This window comes from Amphibalanus amphitrite, unplaced genomic scaffold (assembly GCF_019059575.1).
Source record: "Amphibalanus amphitrite isolate SeventyFive unplaced genomic scaffold, NRLGWU_Aamphi_draft 000226F_arrow, whole genome shotgun sequence".
Taxonomy (NCBI): domain Eukaryota; kingdom Metazoa; phylum Arthropoda; class Thecostraca; order Balanomorpha; family Balanidae; genus Amphibalanus; species Amphibalanus amphitrite.
Window position 1 is genome coordinate 460,839 of NW_024881721.1, and position 19,473 is coordinate 480,311.

Genomic DNA, 19,473 nt, shown 5'->3' on the forward strand with positions numbered 1-19,473 from the left:
ACAGGGCCGATCGCCAGGTCTAGCACGACATGGGTAAAAAAATCGAACTTTGTGGATGTGCAATGAAACCTATACCAATTTGTTCAAAAATGATCATACTACATTGCTGTGGTCTTTGTTTTCCAACACAATGGCTATTTCATGGCGAAAACTCAGCTTAAACACGAACTTCGGAATCGTTTGGACCGAACTCGTCCCCCGCACTCTTCGACAACGTATCTTTGATCCACGAAAACAATCACAATTTGAGGAGGAATTCCACATTTATATACATCAAACGATAGCTCCGGGTCTGCAGAACACACCTAACCACACGAAAATGGCGAGTTCTTACTTGGTTATGATGTATAGGCACCGCAAAGATTTAAAAACGAAAATACAATTTCAAATAATTGATGTCACACACAAATAGACTTTAAGAAAAAGTTTCGCAGAGTACCGCTTCGAAAATCTCGCTACATGTCAATGATTCATTGCACTACAAGATCCGACAGTCATTTTTTGCGACTTTTTGCGACTTTGGATGTAGCAGCCAAAAACATCAACCCGCGCCGGACCGGTGCTCGGCGTCAAACGCGCCGGGCCGGGAGGTGTTGATTGAACACTCCCCTTCTAACTCGGCTCTTGGGCCACATGGCGACACGTAGTAAGTGGCATTCGAAAGAGCGCCCGAAATTCCAGATGGAGTAATTAGTCATTTCTAGGTCAGGTCAAAGGTCACGTCACCAGAGGTCATCAAAGGTAGAATGTTGCATTTATCAACATTTATCGAAAACCGGCTCTTACATCGGGGACCAATAGAGCTACATCGTTGCGGAAAAGTGCATTCAATTGCTCTTTTAGCGGTCTTTCTGAAATAAGCCCTCAGATTTGGCTTAACCCTCGCCCCTAGTGGTGTTTTTCCAGCCGCGAACGTATAGAAGGGGTCCGTTGGACCCCCCGCCGTTTCGCCCCTGATCGAGCTAGAGCTTCGCGGAAAAGACGAGCGTGTTGCCCGTGACAAGAGGAAGCTGATGATACCCAATTGTAAGGTCCTAGGTCATCGATTGACCTTCCAGGTCAGGTCAATGACCCAAAAGTCGGGAAAATCGGGACCTGTTAGAACGTCGTAAAGGGTGGCTGCTATGGGTTTTTTGGGTGCTGATCACGAATATAATATTATTTACGGTCATAGATGATGTCTTCATACATTTAGGCCAGGTCGGGTCAGGTCAGGTCAGGTCAACTAGTAAGGGTTTTGCCGGGTATTTGCAGTAGGTGGCAACCGCCTCTGACAGCTTTGTAACATGTTACGAAGGCACCAAAGCTACATAGTAAATGTTCAAATGGTTGCTAGATTCGAATTCAGCTCCAAAAACTAGCCTAGAAACATGTAAAACTCGAAAAAGTGAACCAAGGTCATCAAAGGTCAATGACCTTACCTGACCTTCTGGTGACCTTGACACCCATTCTAATGCATGGGAGCAACATAATATCCCATGTTTGAACGCTTTAAACCAAGAAAAGACTGCAAACCCGCGGCTAATGCAAGCCGACATACGCTGAATCGCGATTCCGGCCAAACATGGTCTCGAAAGAAGGTCACAGGTCAAAGATCATGAAGGTCAGGGTCATGAAATTTTCAGCTTAGCTGTAAAAGTAGTTATCGCGAGGGTACTGAAAGTTTCGTTGCGATCGGCCGCTTTTTACGTGAATTACTCGGGAAAAATCAAGGGTTCCGTTCGAAGATCCAGGCCCTGTCGCGCTAGAATGGCATATCGGCCCACTGTGCAGTGGCTGGCCGCGACCAGCGTGCTGTGCTCCGTATTGATTGGATCCGCGGTGCGCCCGCCGACCGCTGGCGGTTCCCGTCAGACAGGTACGGAGGAGGGACTGGACACCGCAACCACCGCGGGGCACAGCGGGCTGACCCAACTGACCGGGGCCGACCCGAAACGGTCATCCTCATTATTCGGTCATTCTCATATCCCTATGACCTACGATGACCTATTCCAGTCCTCATTGACCTTCTCTGACCCGCTGTGACCCGCAGGGACTCAGTGACCTCCTGACCCTCACCTGACCCACAGCTGACCACTGGTGATCCCCACGTGGCACGCACAAACTGACACCGACCCCGAGCGGTACGCACCATCCGACGTCGGCCCCGGTGACGGGGACTCCCCCGAGAGCCGTCGTCGTTAGCGGGAACGACCGTCGCGCGTCGGGGGACGGGTCGCACATATTGGCGCAGCAGTTTAACCCTCAGCGCCGCTCGCTGGTGTGTTGCTTGCCGGTGGCTTGCTGGCGAACTTTCTGAACGGATAGCACGGCCGGTTCGGACTGCGAAATGTCTCGGTTTTCACCTGTGTGAGGCATTACTCAGCGATGTGCTCGAGCTGTCACGCATACTGTGAGAACGCATGGCGCGAGGTGCGTTACGTTCATATATATAAAGCGAATCAGCGGAAGGAAAACGCCTAAAGCAATATCATGGCCCATCGGGAAACTTGTTTACATTTAGAGCGATGTTCCAAAACGCCAAGGTATGTAATACATACGTAGGTATAGGTTGATGCGAGTTAGGCACAGAGTATAACTCTCATGCCCCACAGCTCATCCAGGGTTCCGACTCTGCGTTCAACTGATATCACGTTCCTTCTTCATCCTATCTGTGTCGCCATTCCTGGTTTAACTTATTTCAAAGCTCAGAACTGATGCACTCTCGAGGAATGCTGGCTGATAAACAGTCACAGCGAACTCGACATACAATTAGGCTAAAGTCTATCCGAAAGTCCACCGAGAGCAAACGAAAAAATAACGTCAGTTATTTTATTTACTAAGCTGATTAGTTCTGGGTTCTGAAACCCTCCAACTTCGACGTCCACGACTTACGTATCGTCATGTCCATAAAGCATATTGACCTTATTGACTCCAGTTTGCTAATTAACGTTTATGAATAATGATGAGCAAGTAGGGCCCAGTATTCCAGGAAGCTCTAACTAAGTTAATCAGGCGAGAAATAGGGAGCCAACTACCCAACTAACTCGCGACTGTCCTCCGCTGTCCAGCGAGCATTGATTGGCCATCTCTCCTTCTAAAGGCGACACTGACGCTAAGATAGTTTCCGAGTTGGCTGGCGGCCGATGGTTTGCTGCCGCCAGGTCCGTCTCGCCGGTGGGCGGTACCCAAAGGTCGCTAAAGGTCGGCGCCGCGCGCTCCTCAGATGTCGAGTAGGAAAGGGAGGAGAGGGGGCGCCAGCTCGCCACTGGAACGCCACGTCTGTCGGCTCGGTGGGGCGAGAATCGACATTCTACCACGGCTGACTGTGATGTGTTACGTGCTGCTTCTCGCGTCACCGATTTAGTTCAGCGGTCTCATTCTCATATACCTATCCAGCGTCTGCGTTATGTACTTACAGTTCTCGCGGGTTTTAGCGGTTAAAATTTAGTAAATTTCCGGCTACATTTTCTTCGTCTTAACCTTTTAAGGGTTGAAGATGCTATCGATTTATTCGTATGCATGCCTGCCATGATCCTCTAAAATGACTTCATCGTATATCGTTTAGTTTCTGAGATATAGCTGAAAATGTAAAAAGGCAAAACCTACCGCTTAATCCCGCGAGAGCCGTACTTACACTCATCAGAGTTTTTCCTGATCTCAGGTTTCACTCTCAGTTTCAGTTACCCACTCCCTGAGTTACTCACGCTGCAGAGTTTCTCGTATCCCTGATCGAGCTCTGTAAGCTCGCTGTAGGCCTGTCGACTGCAGCAGTCCACCCTGTACTCCTCGATTCCAATCAGACCGTCACCTGTAAACGGCCCCATGCGTCGGTCAGTGGTCGATGGGTGTTTACTACACAGGCTGGATACAGTTTGAGATACATATCAGATAGGCTGGGGCGACGAGAGTTCGCAGCATGGCTGAGCCGATATAACGGAAAGGAACTGCTCCAGTGTAGCTGTCAACAAAGGTCAATGCACAAACGATGCGGCACCGTACAGAAGGCAGATGGAATGTCATTTGTCACACCCATGTAGCAGCAAAAGCAGCGGCATCCAAGGCGCACAAGAAAATTGTCCATGTCACCATGTCGCCATGAGCTGCACAGTGCGCATTGTGACCTGCAAAAGTCATAACGTCAGGTTTAGAATTACGTTCGTGGTGATAATGCTACGGAGAGTCCGTGAGGGTGAATTTGGTGGATATAACTACTGAAACCCTTCAACAATCAACGCTAACAAGTAATCTTGGAGGATTTATGCGTTCAGTCAGGTAGCTAATTGATGAATACCGTGGGATTAACATGTAAAAATAAGGATGCATACGCATTAAACATTGTGATATCGCATAGGCCCATGGTCATTAACACACTCTATATGTCAATTTAAATTATTCAATCGAGTGAGTTTATGACACACATCTCAAGAAAAAATGATAACGAGTGTCTTAGTTGTATAAAAATTCCTAAATTAACGCTGAATGTTGTTCCAAACCGAGCTATTTTGATGCTATCGAAGACAAAAACAGATGCAAAAATGACAGCAAGAACTTCTTGAGCGCTCATGAGCGAGATATATCCGTCCATCAGCTCCCTCTGGGAAGTTTAAAATTATAATTATCATAATCCATCGAAGACGACAACCATGCGTGGCTGGGGCACACATGCAAAGGGGAAATTCGGTGATGACATTTAGATACATTACACAGGAAACGAAAAGGGACATGCTATACCAATGTCCGCACTGGTAGGTACAGGGAAGACAACCTGTCTCTCATGGAAAGAAAAACGTCAAACCATTGATGCCGAAAACAATGAGACCTATTTCGCTGACGTGCATCACATGTGGTCGATGCATTGTCACTCGTTACTGACGTGTCACGTGGCGAACCGGCACGTGTTTGGCGATGCATTTTTGCTGCGACCTTCGCCCACCTGACCGGCGACCTATCCCTAAGGAGACGCCGCAGAGTGGTGACATTTCCAGCGCGCCGGCCGCCGCCATTGCCACCGGCGCCGAAACTCCGGCAGAGTTTGAGACGAACGAACAGAGCTTGACGACGATTCGGCAGAGATTTGGAGATGTAGCTGTTAATCGCACGCAAAAAAATGTGCTTGGGTGGGAATATTGGCCTTTGTAAGGATATGAAAAATTCAATTGATTGACCTAGGAGTGCCGACTCACGTAACATAAGAGTTTATGACTTATAAGCGCATGTTTAAAATGTACCTAATAAATTAAAAATAAAATAAAGATGAAATATCACTCTCCCGAAAAGTGATGGCTCCCGATTCCCGAAAATCAACTTTTAACCAATAATGCGGGATCGCATGGATGGAAGCATCTACCATGAGGCTATTTCTGAGTTCATCTCTTCGTCTTTTCTTCTTTCCACATAATCTCTTCCAGTTTCCACATCACTCATTCCTACTTTATCCGACAATCTATCTATGTAATACTCCTGATATCCCCGGATCCGATTTCTTCCGTCTTCCTCAGCGTAACAGCGTTATGTAAGTGCAAATCGGCCTGTCTGGCCGGCGTCTGTCCGATCGGCAGACGCATTGGTTCCGTGTGAGCCCTGACCAGTATCGAGCGGCTTCACCGCCGACACAGGTCGCTAACCTTTGACCAGCGGTCCCCAGACGCCCGAGAAGGGTCGTGATTGCACCATCCAGCCTCGTTTCCTCCGTTTTCCTTCCGTCCTATTCCAGTGTCGTTTCGTCGCATTTCCTGCCTCCCTTGAGGCAGTTATCACACATCAGACCCGCATCTATTTCAGCTCGATTTCAGTATCGTCTTCTTCCGTCATTATCCAGTCTTTTACTCTTTCCCTTGCAGCCATTCCTCGTCCATGTCTCTACCTCTGTATGTGTCCTTCGCCCAGTCTTCGTCCCTTTCCGTCCTATCTCACATCGCTGTCCATTGTCCATTTTGACTTCTCGCATCTCTCCGTCCCATCCCCGTCATTCCAGTCCCATTCCTGTTCCTTTCCGTTGCCATCGGCGCCCCATTCCCCACTCCAATCAAAATCATTGGTCGCCCGTGAGCTATGATTGAGTGATGGCTGTCTGGATCCCTTGTGCGACCACCACATTCGCTATTGATGATACACTGCCGGCTCTATTGGATCCTGCAATTGCATCGACGTCGGTTTGTCAATGATATGTGCCCGTTCAATCAAACCGGAGCTGTGGTGCCTGTCCGTGGTGACACAATACCAGTCAGACAAGCACCGAGAGACACAGACTTAGAAAACTGAGGCAGCCATCATTGTTGTACCCGTAGGACCACCGCTCCGGTTGCTGGTCGGGGTAGGTAGGTATAGAACATACATGTATGTCATGCTTCCAATAGGACAATCTTGCCAGCAGCTTAAGCTTAGAAACCATATTTTGGAGCTATACCACTTAGAAATCGTAAACGGGGTCCAGTGCTCCTTCCGCCTGTAGGATAAAAATTGTTGCCTTTTTCCTGCCCACTCTTCTATCAATTGCATAACTGGCTATCTGCTCTTGACTTCAAATGTCTCCTGCTGCCTTTGCGTCTGTTGGTTTGTACGCTTTTGCATCTACTGGTGAGAGTCCGGACGTCTTCCCGTCTCCTGATGAGAGTGCGGACGCCGGACGCGTTTCCCACAGTCCATTGGCCTCGGGTCGCCGGCCGCTGTGTCCGTCCCAGATGCTCCATCCGTGTCGCGCTGTGCAGTGACCCGAGAGTGGTGCGGTCCTCTCCGGACAGGGCCCGATTGTCCGCCAGTGAGTGATGGCTGTGCGCCGGGATCGCCGACGGGGAGCAGGGCGCGTCGGGATCGACGCCGGGCGTGGAGGGCGCGACGGAACCGTCGTCGGGCGCGCTGGGAGGCGCCGGGACCGCCATTGGACGTACTGGACACGATGGCATCGCCGGGCGTGAGAGGCCGCAGCGGAACGAGCCGCCGACCGCTCTGTCACCCATTGATCCGTCATCTGGGCCCGCCGCCGCCTCAGTCCGGTGCTCCGTGCTCCCGGACGGTGCTCCGGGCGGTGCTCCGAGTAGGGCGGTGCTCCCACGGGCGGTGCTCGCGACAATCAGCAGCTCGCCGAGCCAGCCGTCCGCCGGCTGATGTAAGTACGTACACGAGGCCGCCACATCCCGCATAACAGATCGATGGAGAGTCCTCTCGGGTCGGACCACCGTCGTGTGGAGAACCATCGTCACCATTGTGCCAAGCAACACGGCTGGCGGCCCCAGAGACCTCTTCCCGGCAGAGGTGGGTCTCCGACGAAGGTGAGCGTCTCTCTTGGGAATACGATAAGTGTTTTTTTTTTTTCGCAAAGGCGGAGGTAGCTACTGCCAAGGTGAGTTTGACTGCCCATCCCTAGTTCTTGTTTCCTTTACGGCTCAGCTTAGACAAAGGTTGGGGTTTGCTTGGAATTGGATCGTTAGCAAATTTATTTCATTCTCTCTTTACCACAGCGTCTATCTCTCGCTTTAGCTCTCACTCCTCTCTCTCTCTCTCTCTCTCTCTCTCTCTCTCTCTCTCTCTCTCTCTCTCTCTCTCTCTCTCTCTCTCTCTCTCTCTCTCTCTCTCTCTTTCCAGAGGTGGCATAACTTTTTGGCTGATTCATAAACCTCATCCTGGTTGACGCGATTGTGGAGACATTTCCAAGCCAGAATGAAGCCCCTCTACCGGATAATGTTAGTGTGGGAAGGAGATTGGGCACACCGCCGACCCTTAATGCAAACCGAGCCTATTTTGCACCTGCCTGGCTCCAGCGCTAGATAGACAAAGTAATGGCGCAATATTTTGTTGGGTTCATTGCTCGGCTGCGACGGAACGCTATCATCGTTAAGCTGGTAAGCCATTAATTGGTGGAATCCAATGCTACCATGAGAAACGGGCTGGATCGCATTTTAGCCTCGTTCTTGAACAAACTGCCGCAAATCTCTGACAAATTAGAGAGATTCGAACTACGTCCATTATCCCGTAGACTGACGATCGATTTCATTGATCTGGTTGTCGCCTAGCCTTCATAAGTAAAAACACGTTGTGCACTGTTGTATGATCATTGATCATCATCACACTCGCCTACCAACAACAAAGTAAAGGTAAAGTTATGTGGAATGGCCGTCTATACAGAGCTGGTTGTACCAATGTAGGTGACATTTGGACGGATGAAAGAAGGTTTATGAATATTGCTGAAATAAACAACACTTATGGCTTGCGTCTCCAACAGCTTGAATTCGCGGGCATTGTTAGAGTAATAAGGAAAAAAAGTAAAGGATGGTACACATTTACCAGTTTTCCAACTGATAATAATACGGCCCATGAGCGGACAAATAAACAAAATACACAAATACTCGTGCGAATGGCAACCTGCAGACTGCGGGGTCGCCATCTGCCACCTAAAATGCAATATAAAATATTATGCATCCAGCTGTGTATAAAGGGAGATGGGGTATAAAGCGGAACAGCAATCATGGGGCGCTGCGGAAAGGGCACACAAATGCAACATATACGCACGACAAGCATTCCTGTGTGGCTGGGCAGAAGTTGGGGATGAAGGGAAGGAGGTGGGGAGGGAGGGAGAGAGGGAGGGAGGGCGACACAGGGCTCAACTGAAAGTCACAACACCTGGTGTGGGTGGGAGGGCTTTGGAGGGGGTAGGGGCATATCGACCCTACCGTTCACGTCCACTGTGCTAAAGTGAGACGAGATAAACGCTTTAAGTGCCGACGGGAAGTCTTCGAACGGCTTTCCGACGCAGGCGTTTTTGACAGCGCTCTTGAACTCGTCGACTGAGACCTGTCCGTCCTGGGTAGGAGGTCAGGGGGTCACTGGGGGTGCCGCGGGGTCCGGGGTCCCGTGGACCCGCGGACCATCGGACACAGCGCCAGTCCCCGTCCTCTGCTGGTTCAGAGACGGATAGCTACAGACATTAGCCACGGCACCCGGACGCAAAGCCGACGATCACACAGATTCAAAGACGCCACACTTTATGAGACAGTCACAGGTGAGTGGAGGCAATGCGAGGACGTCACAATTGTGAGGCACATGTTCGAGTGAGTGAAGAAGCTACCATCAAAGTGACAGAGTCCTGTATCAATTTAATGACAGGTCAGAAAATGTTGCGTTATGCCTTGTATGTATGTGTGTAAATAAGGATAAAACAAAATCATGCCATGTAAAAAGAACACTGGACAAAAAACAAGACAATGCAGGAAGCGATGTAATGAAGTTGATCAAAGGCGTGTCTGCGTAGGTGATCTTGTGTGTAGTCTGGTAACTAATTGGAAGCTAGTGTCGTGAAGTGGTAAGGAAAGAACCATAATCTAGCTAGAAAATATTTAAAGTGCACATCGGTGCACCCTTCAACAAAAATGAAGGTTAGCATTACGTAGATGGTGGCTGGTGATTTTTTTCCGTTATTTTGCATCGTTCCGTTATTACGTACCTACCTAAAGGTCAACATTCTCGCATAGTTGATGGTCTCTTTGGTATGTCCAGACTTTATAGAAATGCGTTAGTAATTGGTTATTCAAATACCAGAGAAAGGTCCCATTTTAAAATCCCAGCATTAATACGAACGCGAATATTTCAAGCATAATGAAGCCACACATTAAGTAAAAAGCCAATAAAAGTCTTCAAAACATTAAACAAATAATCTTAACAAAGATTAAAGCCTTTATTATCAAAGGAGATGCTTGGGAATTATATTGACAATTTATGTTGGTTCGTTATCTCAGCAGTGAATATTTAGGTTACGATTAAATCAGTTTGCATAAGCCGGGATAAGACTGCCTAATCCAGACATCTCATTTGACTGGTCTGTTGGGTTAGGCGCTTACCATTTAGGTCGATAGATTCAAAAATTTTACTGACGAAGGCCTTCAAGGCTTCGGGGAACTGATCGTATCCCTTTCCGACACACACTTTTTGGACGGCTTCCTTAAACTCATCAACGGTAACCATTCCGTCCTGGAACAATGAAATTTAACTTACGTTTTTGCATTAAGAATTTAAAGGAACACAATGTAACTGAAACTAAAATAAAACTTTCTGCTGGGTTCGGGTATAATCAGGTGTGTGAGAAGTGTGTGGACAAATTAAAAAAAAAGCGACAGCGACCATTTTTTTAATGATTAGTTCGCTTGATGACTTCCAAATGTGATAAACATATTTCATAAATCACTAATCGTGTGATCACTTAATGTTTTAGAAGGCAAAACCATGTGCCATACTAAATTTCAAATCAAACCAGTCACAAGTAATGATTCATGACAATTCCTAGCTACATAGCGCCAGACATACGCAGCCGTTTACATACCTTGTTGAAGTCAGCGAGATCTGCAATTTCGTTCCAGAGATTTTGCATGACTTTGCGGTTTTGCTCGTACTTTTCCTGTGTGAAGTCTCCTTTGCTCTCAATAACGGTTGTCCGCACTGCCAAGCACTCGAAGTCATTCTTGTCTAAGTATCCATTGTTGTCGATATCTGAAGGGTAATAAAATTAAGATGTAACTCATAAGTATGGCGTCCATAATTCGGAACCCATAATCCCGTTGATCAATTGCCTTAGCCGTGTTAAGTTTTAGACAGCTTGTCATACGGGCAAGCATATCGCCTATTTCTAATATAAAAAGCGTTTTCCAACTCGGTCAATAAGACGCGGCACGCGCACGATCGACATTCGACAGCTCTCTGCATTGATCTCCGGGGAGGAGGTAGGCTGTACCGCACGACAGAGCTGTTGGCGGTACAGTCTATCTCCCAGCGGCCGACAGATCAGCCGTCTATCGCGGTGAACGGTAGATCTCGCTGGGCGAATTTGAAACAGAAATTATGAATGGAAAGTGGGAAGTATTTGTTGGCCGTGCTGTTATACATTTACACAACTAGAGCAGATATCAGTGGATTATTTGACCAAGAGTAAATACAAAGTACCAAGCAATCCATTTAAACTCGTTGCACGTCTTTCCACCACCATTAGATAATGAAAGAAACACCTTGTCACTTGGTAAAAATGACACCGGAGACTCAGCTTTATGACCATGGCAGTGCTAGAGCTACGATTTGCAGCAGATGTCTAGTAAGATTTTGAATTAGATTACATATAGGTATGCAATAACAAGAGTCCCAGTGAATCCTCACCCATTAACCCCATTAGTGGCAGGGGGGTTGTTTTCATCCCCCCTCAGGTTTTTCGTAAAAACCTACGAAACGGCTAGAGCTAGGATGCTGAAATTTTCTGACCTTTCTTAAAACTAAACTGGGCACATCCTCTGAAATTTTCAAGTTGATTCCTTTATCAGGGGCGGTTACAGGGCATCGGGAATTGGGAGGCCCTATTCATGAAGTGAGTCATTTGGGTGAAGATCACTATGCTGGTGCATTATAACTGTAGGTATTCATTGTGTAGGTGGATCAACATTATTTGTAGGTATTACAGGTTCACAAGTGAGCAAGAGATGGATCATAGGTGGTTCCAGGAAAGCAGAAAGGGAGGTCGATTTCACCTCCCAACTTCGAGGCCCTGACGCCGCCTATAAATTGCCAGTCTACTTTTAGTCATTATATCACACATTTTGTAACATCGAAAGACCATTACCAATCCGCTTTGGCAATGCCACAACGGAAAAAACCCAAATTTTTATGTATCTTAAGTACCTCCCGAATATATTTACCTGTATCCGCGATTACGCCTATGATTTTTCAAAATGCCCATTTTGATGATGCATGCTAATTTCCGGTTCATTCTGCATCAATTGGCAGTCGTTGCGTCAAAATTATTTAAAAACATGGCCGTGGTGAGCAGCTGAAAAAAAACTATCTGCAATTTGCTGCTTTTACCCACCTACTGCCCCCTATTTGCTTTTTTGGGAATTTTCTCTTATCGAATGCCGTTTGAATTTTAAAAATCGGCCGGTTAGATCTCGAGATATCAACGGGGGTCCTAAACAGCCCCCTGCCACTAATAGGGGTAGCCAGAAGCCTGCCACTAATATGGTTAACGAGTCATAAAAAGCTAGGAAGTGCTGCCCAGTAAAGCCCATGCTGTTTCCAGATGCACCTCACGTGTCAGCTTTTGCACCATAAAGAAGACCTTAACTGGACTTTGAAAACTACGACAGACTATAAAAGTTTGTAACTGGGTAAGGCGCAACGCATCGCAACGACGTTAATTGGTTCTTTCCCTCCCTCTTAGACGGCCGCATCTACAAAAACCAAGGAATATGAAATGGTCTTTTCTACTATACCTATTATATAAGACATAGATAACAGTAGAACTGTTACAGTAGAACCGTAGAACAGTAGAACTGTTGTCTACTGTTCTACTGTTATCTATGCATAAAGTATAAATTGCATCACAAATAAACAATATTGGACCTAGCTAAATGCATACGAATTTATTCCTCACATTCATTATTCTAAACTTTCATCCCTTTACATCGTTTGAATAGACATCAATTGACTTAACTTGTAATTCTGAGGCCGGGCTATTTTAGTAATAGCACATAATCACGCCGATTGGAATGGAAAGTTTTCGAAAGGAATGCGCAGAACTTGAACAAAGCAGTACTTGGAAGACATTTAAAATACCCAGTGCCCACTAGCCTCATTAGTTCCATTCATGTAGTTATAACACGCTCTCTTCATTGACGATATTTTCTAAGGACAACTACTTACCATACATGTACCGGACGACGAATTTGACTCGGTTGTCCCAGCTGTAAGCCATTTCTGTAACATATGACGTGCAGTTTAGGCGAGCGCTCAGTAAAGGCGCGTGGCGCAGCTCTAAAAGCATTTCTGTAGCATGCAGTGCGCTATATGTAACATGGCAAGTTGCATGTGACGCGCTTTGTGGAAGTTAGCAGTGCAGCATTTGTACCTTTTCCGACTGACTTTTAAGTATATGAAAAAACCTCACAGCTGAAAATTGTCCTTTCCATTTGAGACAAAACCACTATCTCCAACGGTCATAAAAACGCAAGTTGATTTGATGCTTCGTATGTTTGATGATGTGGATATGACTTCAGAAAAGAAAACGACAGTGAAATACAATTTAGGAATGAATCATGACATAACAATATCAAAATAGTTAAGTCCAGTCACTTTTGGACCGTTTTAGACCTTTATCATACCTTTTTATAGAAGCTTTCTGATTATGCAGTGGCGACTTAAAAATAACTCAATTGCTGAAAGTAGATCTGAAACTTAACATCAAATTTACTACTGGATGAAGGATTATATTTCTAGTAATCGCGAGGATCTTTAATCTTTAAACATGGACTTTTTACATTGACAGGACGACGTGACATCTAATTCAGGAAAAATATGCTTGATATACCTAGAACGACCGAACAGGCTGTACCAAACAACATAAATGTATAGCGTCCCAGGCACAAGTGTTCCAGTGTAACCATGTACTACTGAGAGTAAATCGGACAACGTCACAAGTTAGCGGTACTCCCGTTATCATTCCTACCAGCAGTCCGGCCTTACTGAAGCAGCACACACGTCACAGTCAGCGTCTAGCAGAGACGGAGCACACAGTGTGGCAGTGCCGCAGCCAGGTTCCAGCGGCTCGCACACAGCCCACGCGGTCACACACACGCACACACAGCCCGGGTGGCAGCCGCTGCCCGCCGGCGACCCCTCCGTGCAGCGCTGCGGCGGCCACTGACGGCGGCGGCGGCCGGCGGACGACGGACAGCCACTGCGCGCCGCCGCTCCCCACTCAGAGAGAGAGGGCGAGCAGCGCCTCTCTTCACCGCACCTGTGTCGCCGGATGATCCGAGAGAGGGAGAGAGAGATTTGCACTGGAGACTGAGAGAGAGAGAGAGAGAGCACACCGCCGCCTCGCCGAACGCCAACCGGACCGGATCAGACTCGAGCGGGGACACGCGCGACGCGACGCTTTTATACCCCGGCGGGCTCCCGAAATAGGGCAGCCCACTGGGACCGGAGCCGCGGCCGCCCAGCCCAGTCGAGTGGGACACGGGGTGCCGGAGCCGGCCCGGACCCGGAACCGCCGACACCGGATCCGGAAACAACGTCACCGGATCCGGAACCGGAACGACTGCTGTCCGGAACACCGGAGATTGATCAATGACCATGAGGGACACAGCCGCCGCGCCGCAAAACCAATAGTTTCTCAGTGAATGCACCGGGCCGAGTCAAGCTTGGATGGTAAAGTCAGACATTAATGGTGACATTGATTGGGCCAGGGAAATTTTCTTGAATCGGTTTCAGTGAGACACTCCTGGGATTTTTTTCCAAGAGAAAACAAGAGAAAACAGAGCTGCAGGTTCAAGCCGATTTCGTACATAGAGATGCACTGAGCCAGAATTAATCAGAGCCAGCGACGAAGGAGCACCATGCCCGCTACGGCAGCAACATCAGAGCAACACTTGTCAATCAACCTTTTCCAAATGTTAAAAATGTCCTTCTTCTCCTTTCTCTTCTTCACTCCCTGCTTCCCTCTCCCTCCCTCTCCCTCCTCTCTCTCTCTCTCTTTCTTTCTTTCTCTCTCTCTCTCTGTCTCTCTTTCTCTCTTTCTCTCTCTCTCTCTCTCTCTCTCTCTCTCTCTCTCTCTCTCTCTCTCTCTCTCTCTCTCTGTCTTTCTCCTTCCCTCCCTCCCACCCTCTTTTTCTTCTCTCTCTCCCTCTCTCTCTCTCTCTCTGTCTCTGTCTCTGTCTCTGTCTCTCTCTCTCTCTCTCTCTCTCTCTCTCTCTCTCTCTCTCTCTCTCTCTCTCTCTCTCTCTCTCTCTCTCTCTCTCTCTCTCTCTCTCTCTCTCTCTCTCTCTCTCTCTCTGTCTTTCATCTCAGGAGATGATAGCTTTGATTACACTAAGAAATACCTGAAACGGACACAAAGGAGCATTATGCAGATTCTCCGCTAAGACACTGAAAACTGTTGCTCGTTGCCATCCTGCATCCAAGAGCCTTAATTACAATAACACAGACAGATCTTCTGCAGTGAAGGCCTTTGAACCAGTCAATAAACAATAAAGAACCCATTTGAGGTCGCTGAACTAGGAAATAAAACAATTGCCAACGTGAAGTAATCATGAGTAAGAGGTGAATTCAGTTATTTAACACATTAGGTATCGCTGAATACCAACAAGTGCTTGCCTTATGAAACTAATTAAGATTACTTAGATTATGAGTTTAAAAAGAGGCTGAACTACCATCAAGGATCTGCAGCGCTTTTGACAGCCACACTTGACACTACCATTCAGTAACAATGTCAGAACTGAAAACGCGACGTCATGAAGGATCGCGATTCACAGGTGTCATATGTAACAACTGACGTCATCACTTTGCAGACTGCTGAAGGTATAGACCTACCTTACGCTGCATTCAGCCCTTCACAGACACAGTTGTGCATTGAATTACCGACTGGCGGGTGTGTTGGATAACAAGGCTCTCTGTCGGGCCTCATAGCGACTCAGCCGCCGTCCAGCTGTACGGTCAACAAGCGCTAGAACCAATGAGCGTGCAGTGGATCAAGGGAGGATTTACCCGTGGAGAGAGAGGGGAAAGAGAGCAAGAGAGGGAGAGGGTGAGGGAGAGGAAGGGAGAGAGAAGAGAAAGGGAGGGAGGAGATAGAGAGGAAGGGAGAGAGGAAGGGAGAAGGGGAGAGTGAAAGAGACGAGAGGATTAGAAGGGAGCGAATAATAAGAAAGCAGAAGAATGAAAAACAAAGGAGCCAGAAAAGTAATTTAATTCCAAAGAAAGGCCCAATTGCCTTGAGCTTCTCACTACCGCCAACGTTAAAGAAAAGTGTCCAACTAGAACTCTGAGACCACATCATAGAAGCGATTTAGACCATTTGTGACTCTAGCGGCAGCGAATCTTTTAAGCCCAATGCCGTTAAGGTCATTTTCAGCAGAGCTTCACACTTCCCAGCTGAGTAGAGTTGTTAGTGTCTCTATCTGCGGAAGGAGTCGGAGCACGTCGCGCCGTCTCTGGGAGAGATATATTATTCAGATGATCTCGTGCTCCGTCCGAGCCACCGCCACTAAATATGGAGTGAGATAGTGTGCTCTGTGCAATGTGTCAGAGGGATGCACACATGTGAAACAGCGACGTCTTTCCACTTTGTTCAAAATCTGTGCAAGTCGCGTGAGGTAATAAACCCGATTTATTACAACGTTCTCAGATGTCGCTGTAAATTTTTTTCCCGACCTTTCACGTTAAATCCTGACATTTCAATTTATTGCATCATAAGATGATGTAATAACCTGAAATGTTTTGAAATTCCGGTTTATCGCAACAAAATGATACAATAAATCGGGTTTTACAATGCAATACCTGTACCAAAGTAGTTTTAGTACATCAAACTGGTTATCAGACCATTATGGCGCATAATGCATTACAAACGACACGAATAAGAATAATTAGGCCTCTCAGACCTCAGAGCGAACGACGATCGCGGGCGACCCCACTCCAAACTCGGTCAGCTCACACCGGCTGAGTTTCCATGTATCCTCCGCTCCCCACTCCCCAGTCCCCACACAGGTGGAAGCTGGGGGCACGCAGTATCGCGCGGTGCGGCGCCCGAACCCCGCCCGCTAACTAGGTTATCACGCTCCATGATTATAACCCCGCCCTCCGGCGCTCTGTCTCTCTCCCCTGCTCTGCCGTCCGGCGGCGGCAGTCCTGCTCTTGGCAACACCAGAGTCATGTCGGTGGTGTCCAGAAGTGGACCCGAGACGCGCAAGGGTCCTGCCGACATCTGGCACCTGAAACGGCATACATACCAGCCGCTCTGGGCTATTTTTACCGGCCGCAACTGCAACGAGCACCGGGTCGCGGCATTGTCCGAGGGTGCGGCCGTGGGAAGGGGAGGGAAAGATCGGGGAGAGGACGGCTCGGGACGATAGGGAAAAATGTTCACCCGAATATCAACCTTAAATAAATACATAGCAAGAATTAAGTAATGGTAGTTGCTCTCAATCAATACACTCTTAAATGTGCTATGAATGAAAATGTCATTACCTACTTCATATCCAGTCAACGAAAAAAAAAATCGAACATGAATATGTAAATTAATGCCAACAATCGTTAAAACATCTGGATTTTCTGAACTATCCTTAAAAATAAAGAAAATACGGGTAAAAGAACTACATATTTCATGATGGGCAACATTGGGCAGCATGAGCACCACCGCTTCGTCACAGGCCTTTCCGTGTTCAATGTCGCTGCCGTCGTGGTGTCGGTCGGCAGGGCTAGGTCCGGGCGCGGTCTGGCAGTGGGCACCGCCGTCCCTGCCAGGCGCGGCGCCGCCGGTGGAACGGTCTCGTCTGTCCCCGTGCCCGAGAGCCGGCGCCAGCCAGCGGCACCGGCCCGTCCACCGCCACTGCGGCCTTGGGGCCAAGAAGAGTAATTGGCTTCAGGTGCCCGGCGGCGGAATGTCTCTCGGAATGGGGCGCGGCCGGCCGGTCTCCCAGAAATGACTGTAATAATGTGATCTGTATGGAGACAGAGCAGCTGTCACAACAGCCGTCAGTTAGCAGACAGCGGGCGATTGCACTGCAACACTGACAATGATCGTGCAGGTACGGCAACCCATGGTTAACAGCCCAACCTGACCACATATCGCCAGTACACGGTCTTATGTAACAGAGCGCAACTGTAAGAGGCTTTTGTATTTATTTTGGAAGAAGACACGCCCGGCTTGCGTCTTTGGCTCGGTCGGCGAGGTCACGGGGTACCCACATACATTCTGCGAGTTATTCAACGACTTGGTGATGCTTGTTGTCAATGACTAGCTATTACGCTCGCTTTCATGGATGGCATTTATTAATTAAAGAAAAATAAACTAAGCTTAGCTAGTAAGAATCCCCTAAGCCGGTGCTGTCATTCATGCCGATCTAAGGTTTACATTCTATTTACAATTCACTTGAATAAAACCTCGGAGAATCTCAATGTTTCCACTTATGCACAAATATGTTTTAATTAATGCTAGACTTTTTGCATTATTTATTAGGCCCATTGTTCTTCTGCTTCACTAAGCATACCTAGCCCATAGATTAGCTGACTGTCAAGGAACAACCCAAATACAGTCATCCGTCACAGCCGATCCCGACACGAAACTAAATAAACGATGTCTTCGGTTCCGGGTACCTGGCTCACTGGCACTACCTTTACACTCTACTTTACAGTCTACACACTGCACTGTGGCTGTTACCTCCACAATCAGACCTTCTGTGTGTGCCCGCCGAGTTAAAACAAATAAATACAAATACAGCGTCGCGTCACCGGACGCTAGCGCAGCGTTGGACCGTGACGGCCAGGGCCGCTGTGACAGGTGTGACGGGTGACGGCCGTCACACCGGGGAGCCGACACCGAGCTCAGACGTCACGCGTCACGGCACACAGTCAGTCAGAAATCGGAGAGCCCGCCGCTCAGTTTCAGGGACGTCGAGCTGCGCGACTTTGGCGCCTCACCAGCAGCGGGCGAAGGAGAGGAGAGGAGAGACAGGGGCTTCTTGACGGCTCGAAATCGAACGAAAAAGGCTCCTGGGCGATGGTTCTGTGTGTTGAAAGTGAAAATAATTAATTATAATACTTTTACAGGTGATAGCGTCAATGACTCACATTTAGTTCATCTGTTAACACGCAGGTTGAATTATTTACGTAATTATGTTAGTTACATGCCTCACAATAAATAATAAACTTACCTACACATACCACACGTATTTCAGTTAACTGCAACAAGCAAACAAAACGGTGACGACTTAAATTGAATAAAAATTGACATGAAGCACCAAGGGCCTCGGTCCATCGGCACGTATACAGAGGGCTATGGAAGTGTAGACCGTGTTGTAACTTGCAAAGCGAATGTTGCGTTGGCTTTGCTGTATTGTGAGTAACACCACAATCTCACGAGCACTTGAGCAACATCACATCGCGAGGTGCGAGCACTGGACAGCTCGAGCTGGACGACCGTCCGTCACAGCAGTAACCATCAGAATCCCTCCCGAACACAGAGCACTCCCCGCGCCGCCTCGGTAGCGCCCTCGCCCGGGGCGCCGGCCGCCGGCGCGTTCCCGGCCGTAGAGATGCAAACCCGAGCACAGCCCGCGCGCCGCCTCGGTCGCGCCCTCGCCCGGGGCGCCGGCCGCCAGCATGCTCTCGGCCGCAGAGATGCAAATGCGGGCAGAATGGCCCACTCCAACTCCTACACTCTTCCCCTCCGTGAAGACGCAGCTCCCCTGGGGACCAGAAAGAAATAACGTATTAGTGAGGCCAACCACCAACGGTCAGCCTAGGCACAAAACAAGGAACGTAATCAGACGGAATGAGGTCCAACGATCGATCACTGCTGAAGTACAGCGCTCAACACCGAGCCATGCGCAACACTGCACTAAAACGAGTCATTAAAAATGTACAAACACAAGCGATCAGGTGGTTTTCGACTCCTAGCAGGCAACGTCCTTTCAGGAAGAGTCTGCCGGACCCCCGAGAAAGACGCCCGAGACCGAGGAGGACGACCCC

General features: G+C 48.2%; 1 protein-coding gene across 9 annotated transcripts in view; it reads right to left on the minus strand.

Annotated features, from left to right (window-relative positions):
* Nucleotides 1-19,473, minus strand: part of LOC122385645 (sarcoplasmic calcium-binding protein 1-like) — a 35,399-nt gene that overhangs the window by 2,689 nt on the left and 13,237 nt on the right. For 2 of the 9 annotated variants that reach the window (XM_043374036.1, XM_043374037.1), the window contains exons 3-6: nt 12,652-12,705; nt 10,292-10,458; nt 9,813-9,942; nt 3,687-3,790 (exon numbers count right to left, since the gene is read on the minus strand). In XM_043374036.1, the coding sequence (XP_043229971.1) occupies nt 3,687-3,790; nt 9,813-9,942; nt 10,292-10,458; nt 12,652-12,703 (453 nt within the window). In that variant the 5' untranslated portion in view covers nt 12,704-12,705. Of the gene's footprint in view, nt 1-3,686; nt 3,791-8,648; nt 8,779-9,812; nt 9,943-10,291; nt 10,459-12,651; nt 12,706-13,453; nt 13,648-13,744; nt 14,093-19,473 lie in introns of those variants that run through there. The other 7 variants (XM_043374039.1, XM_043374041.1, XM_043374033.1 and 4 more) reach the window with 6 other exon arrangements.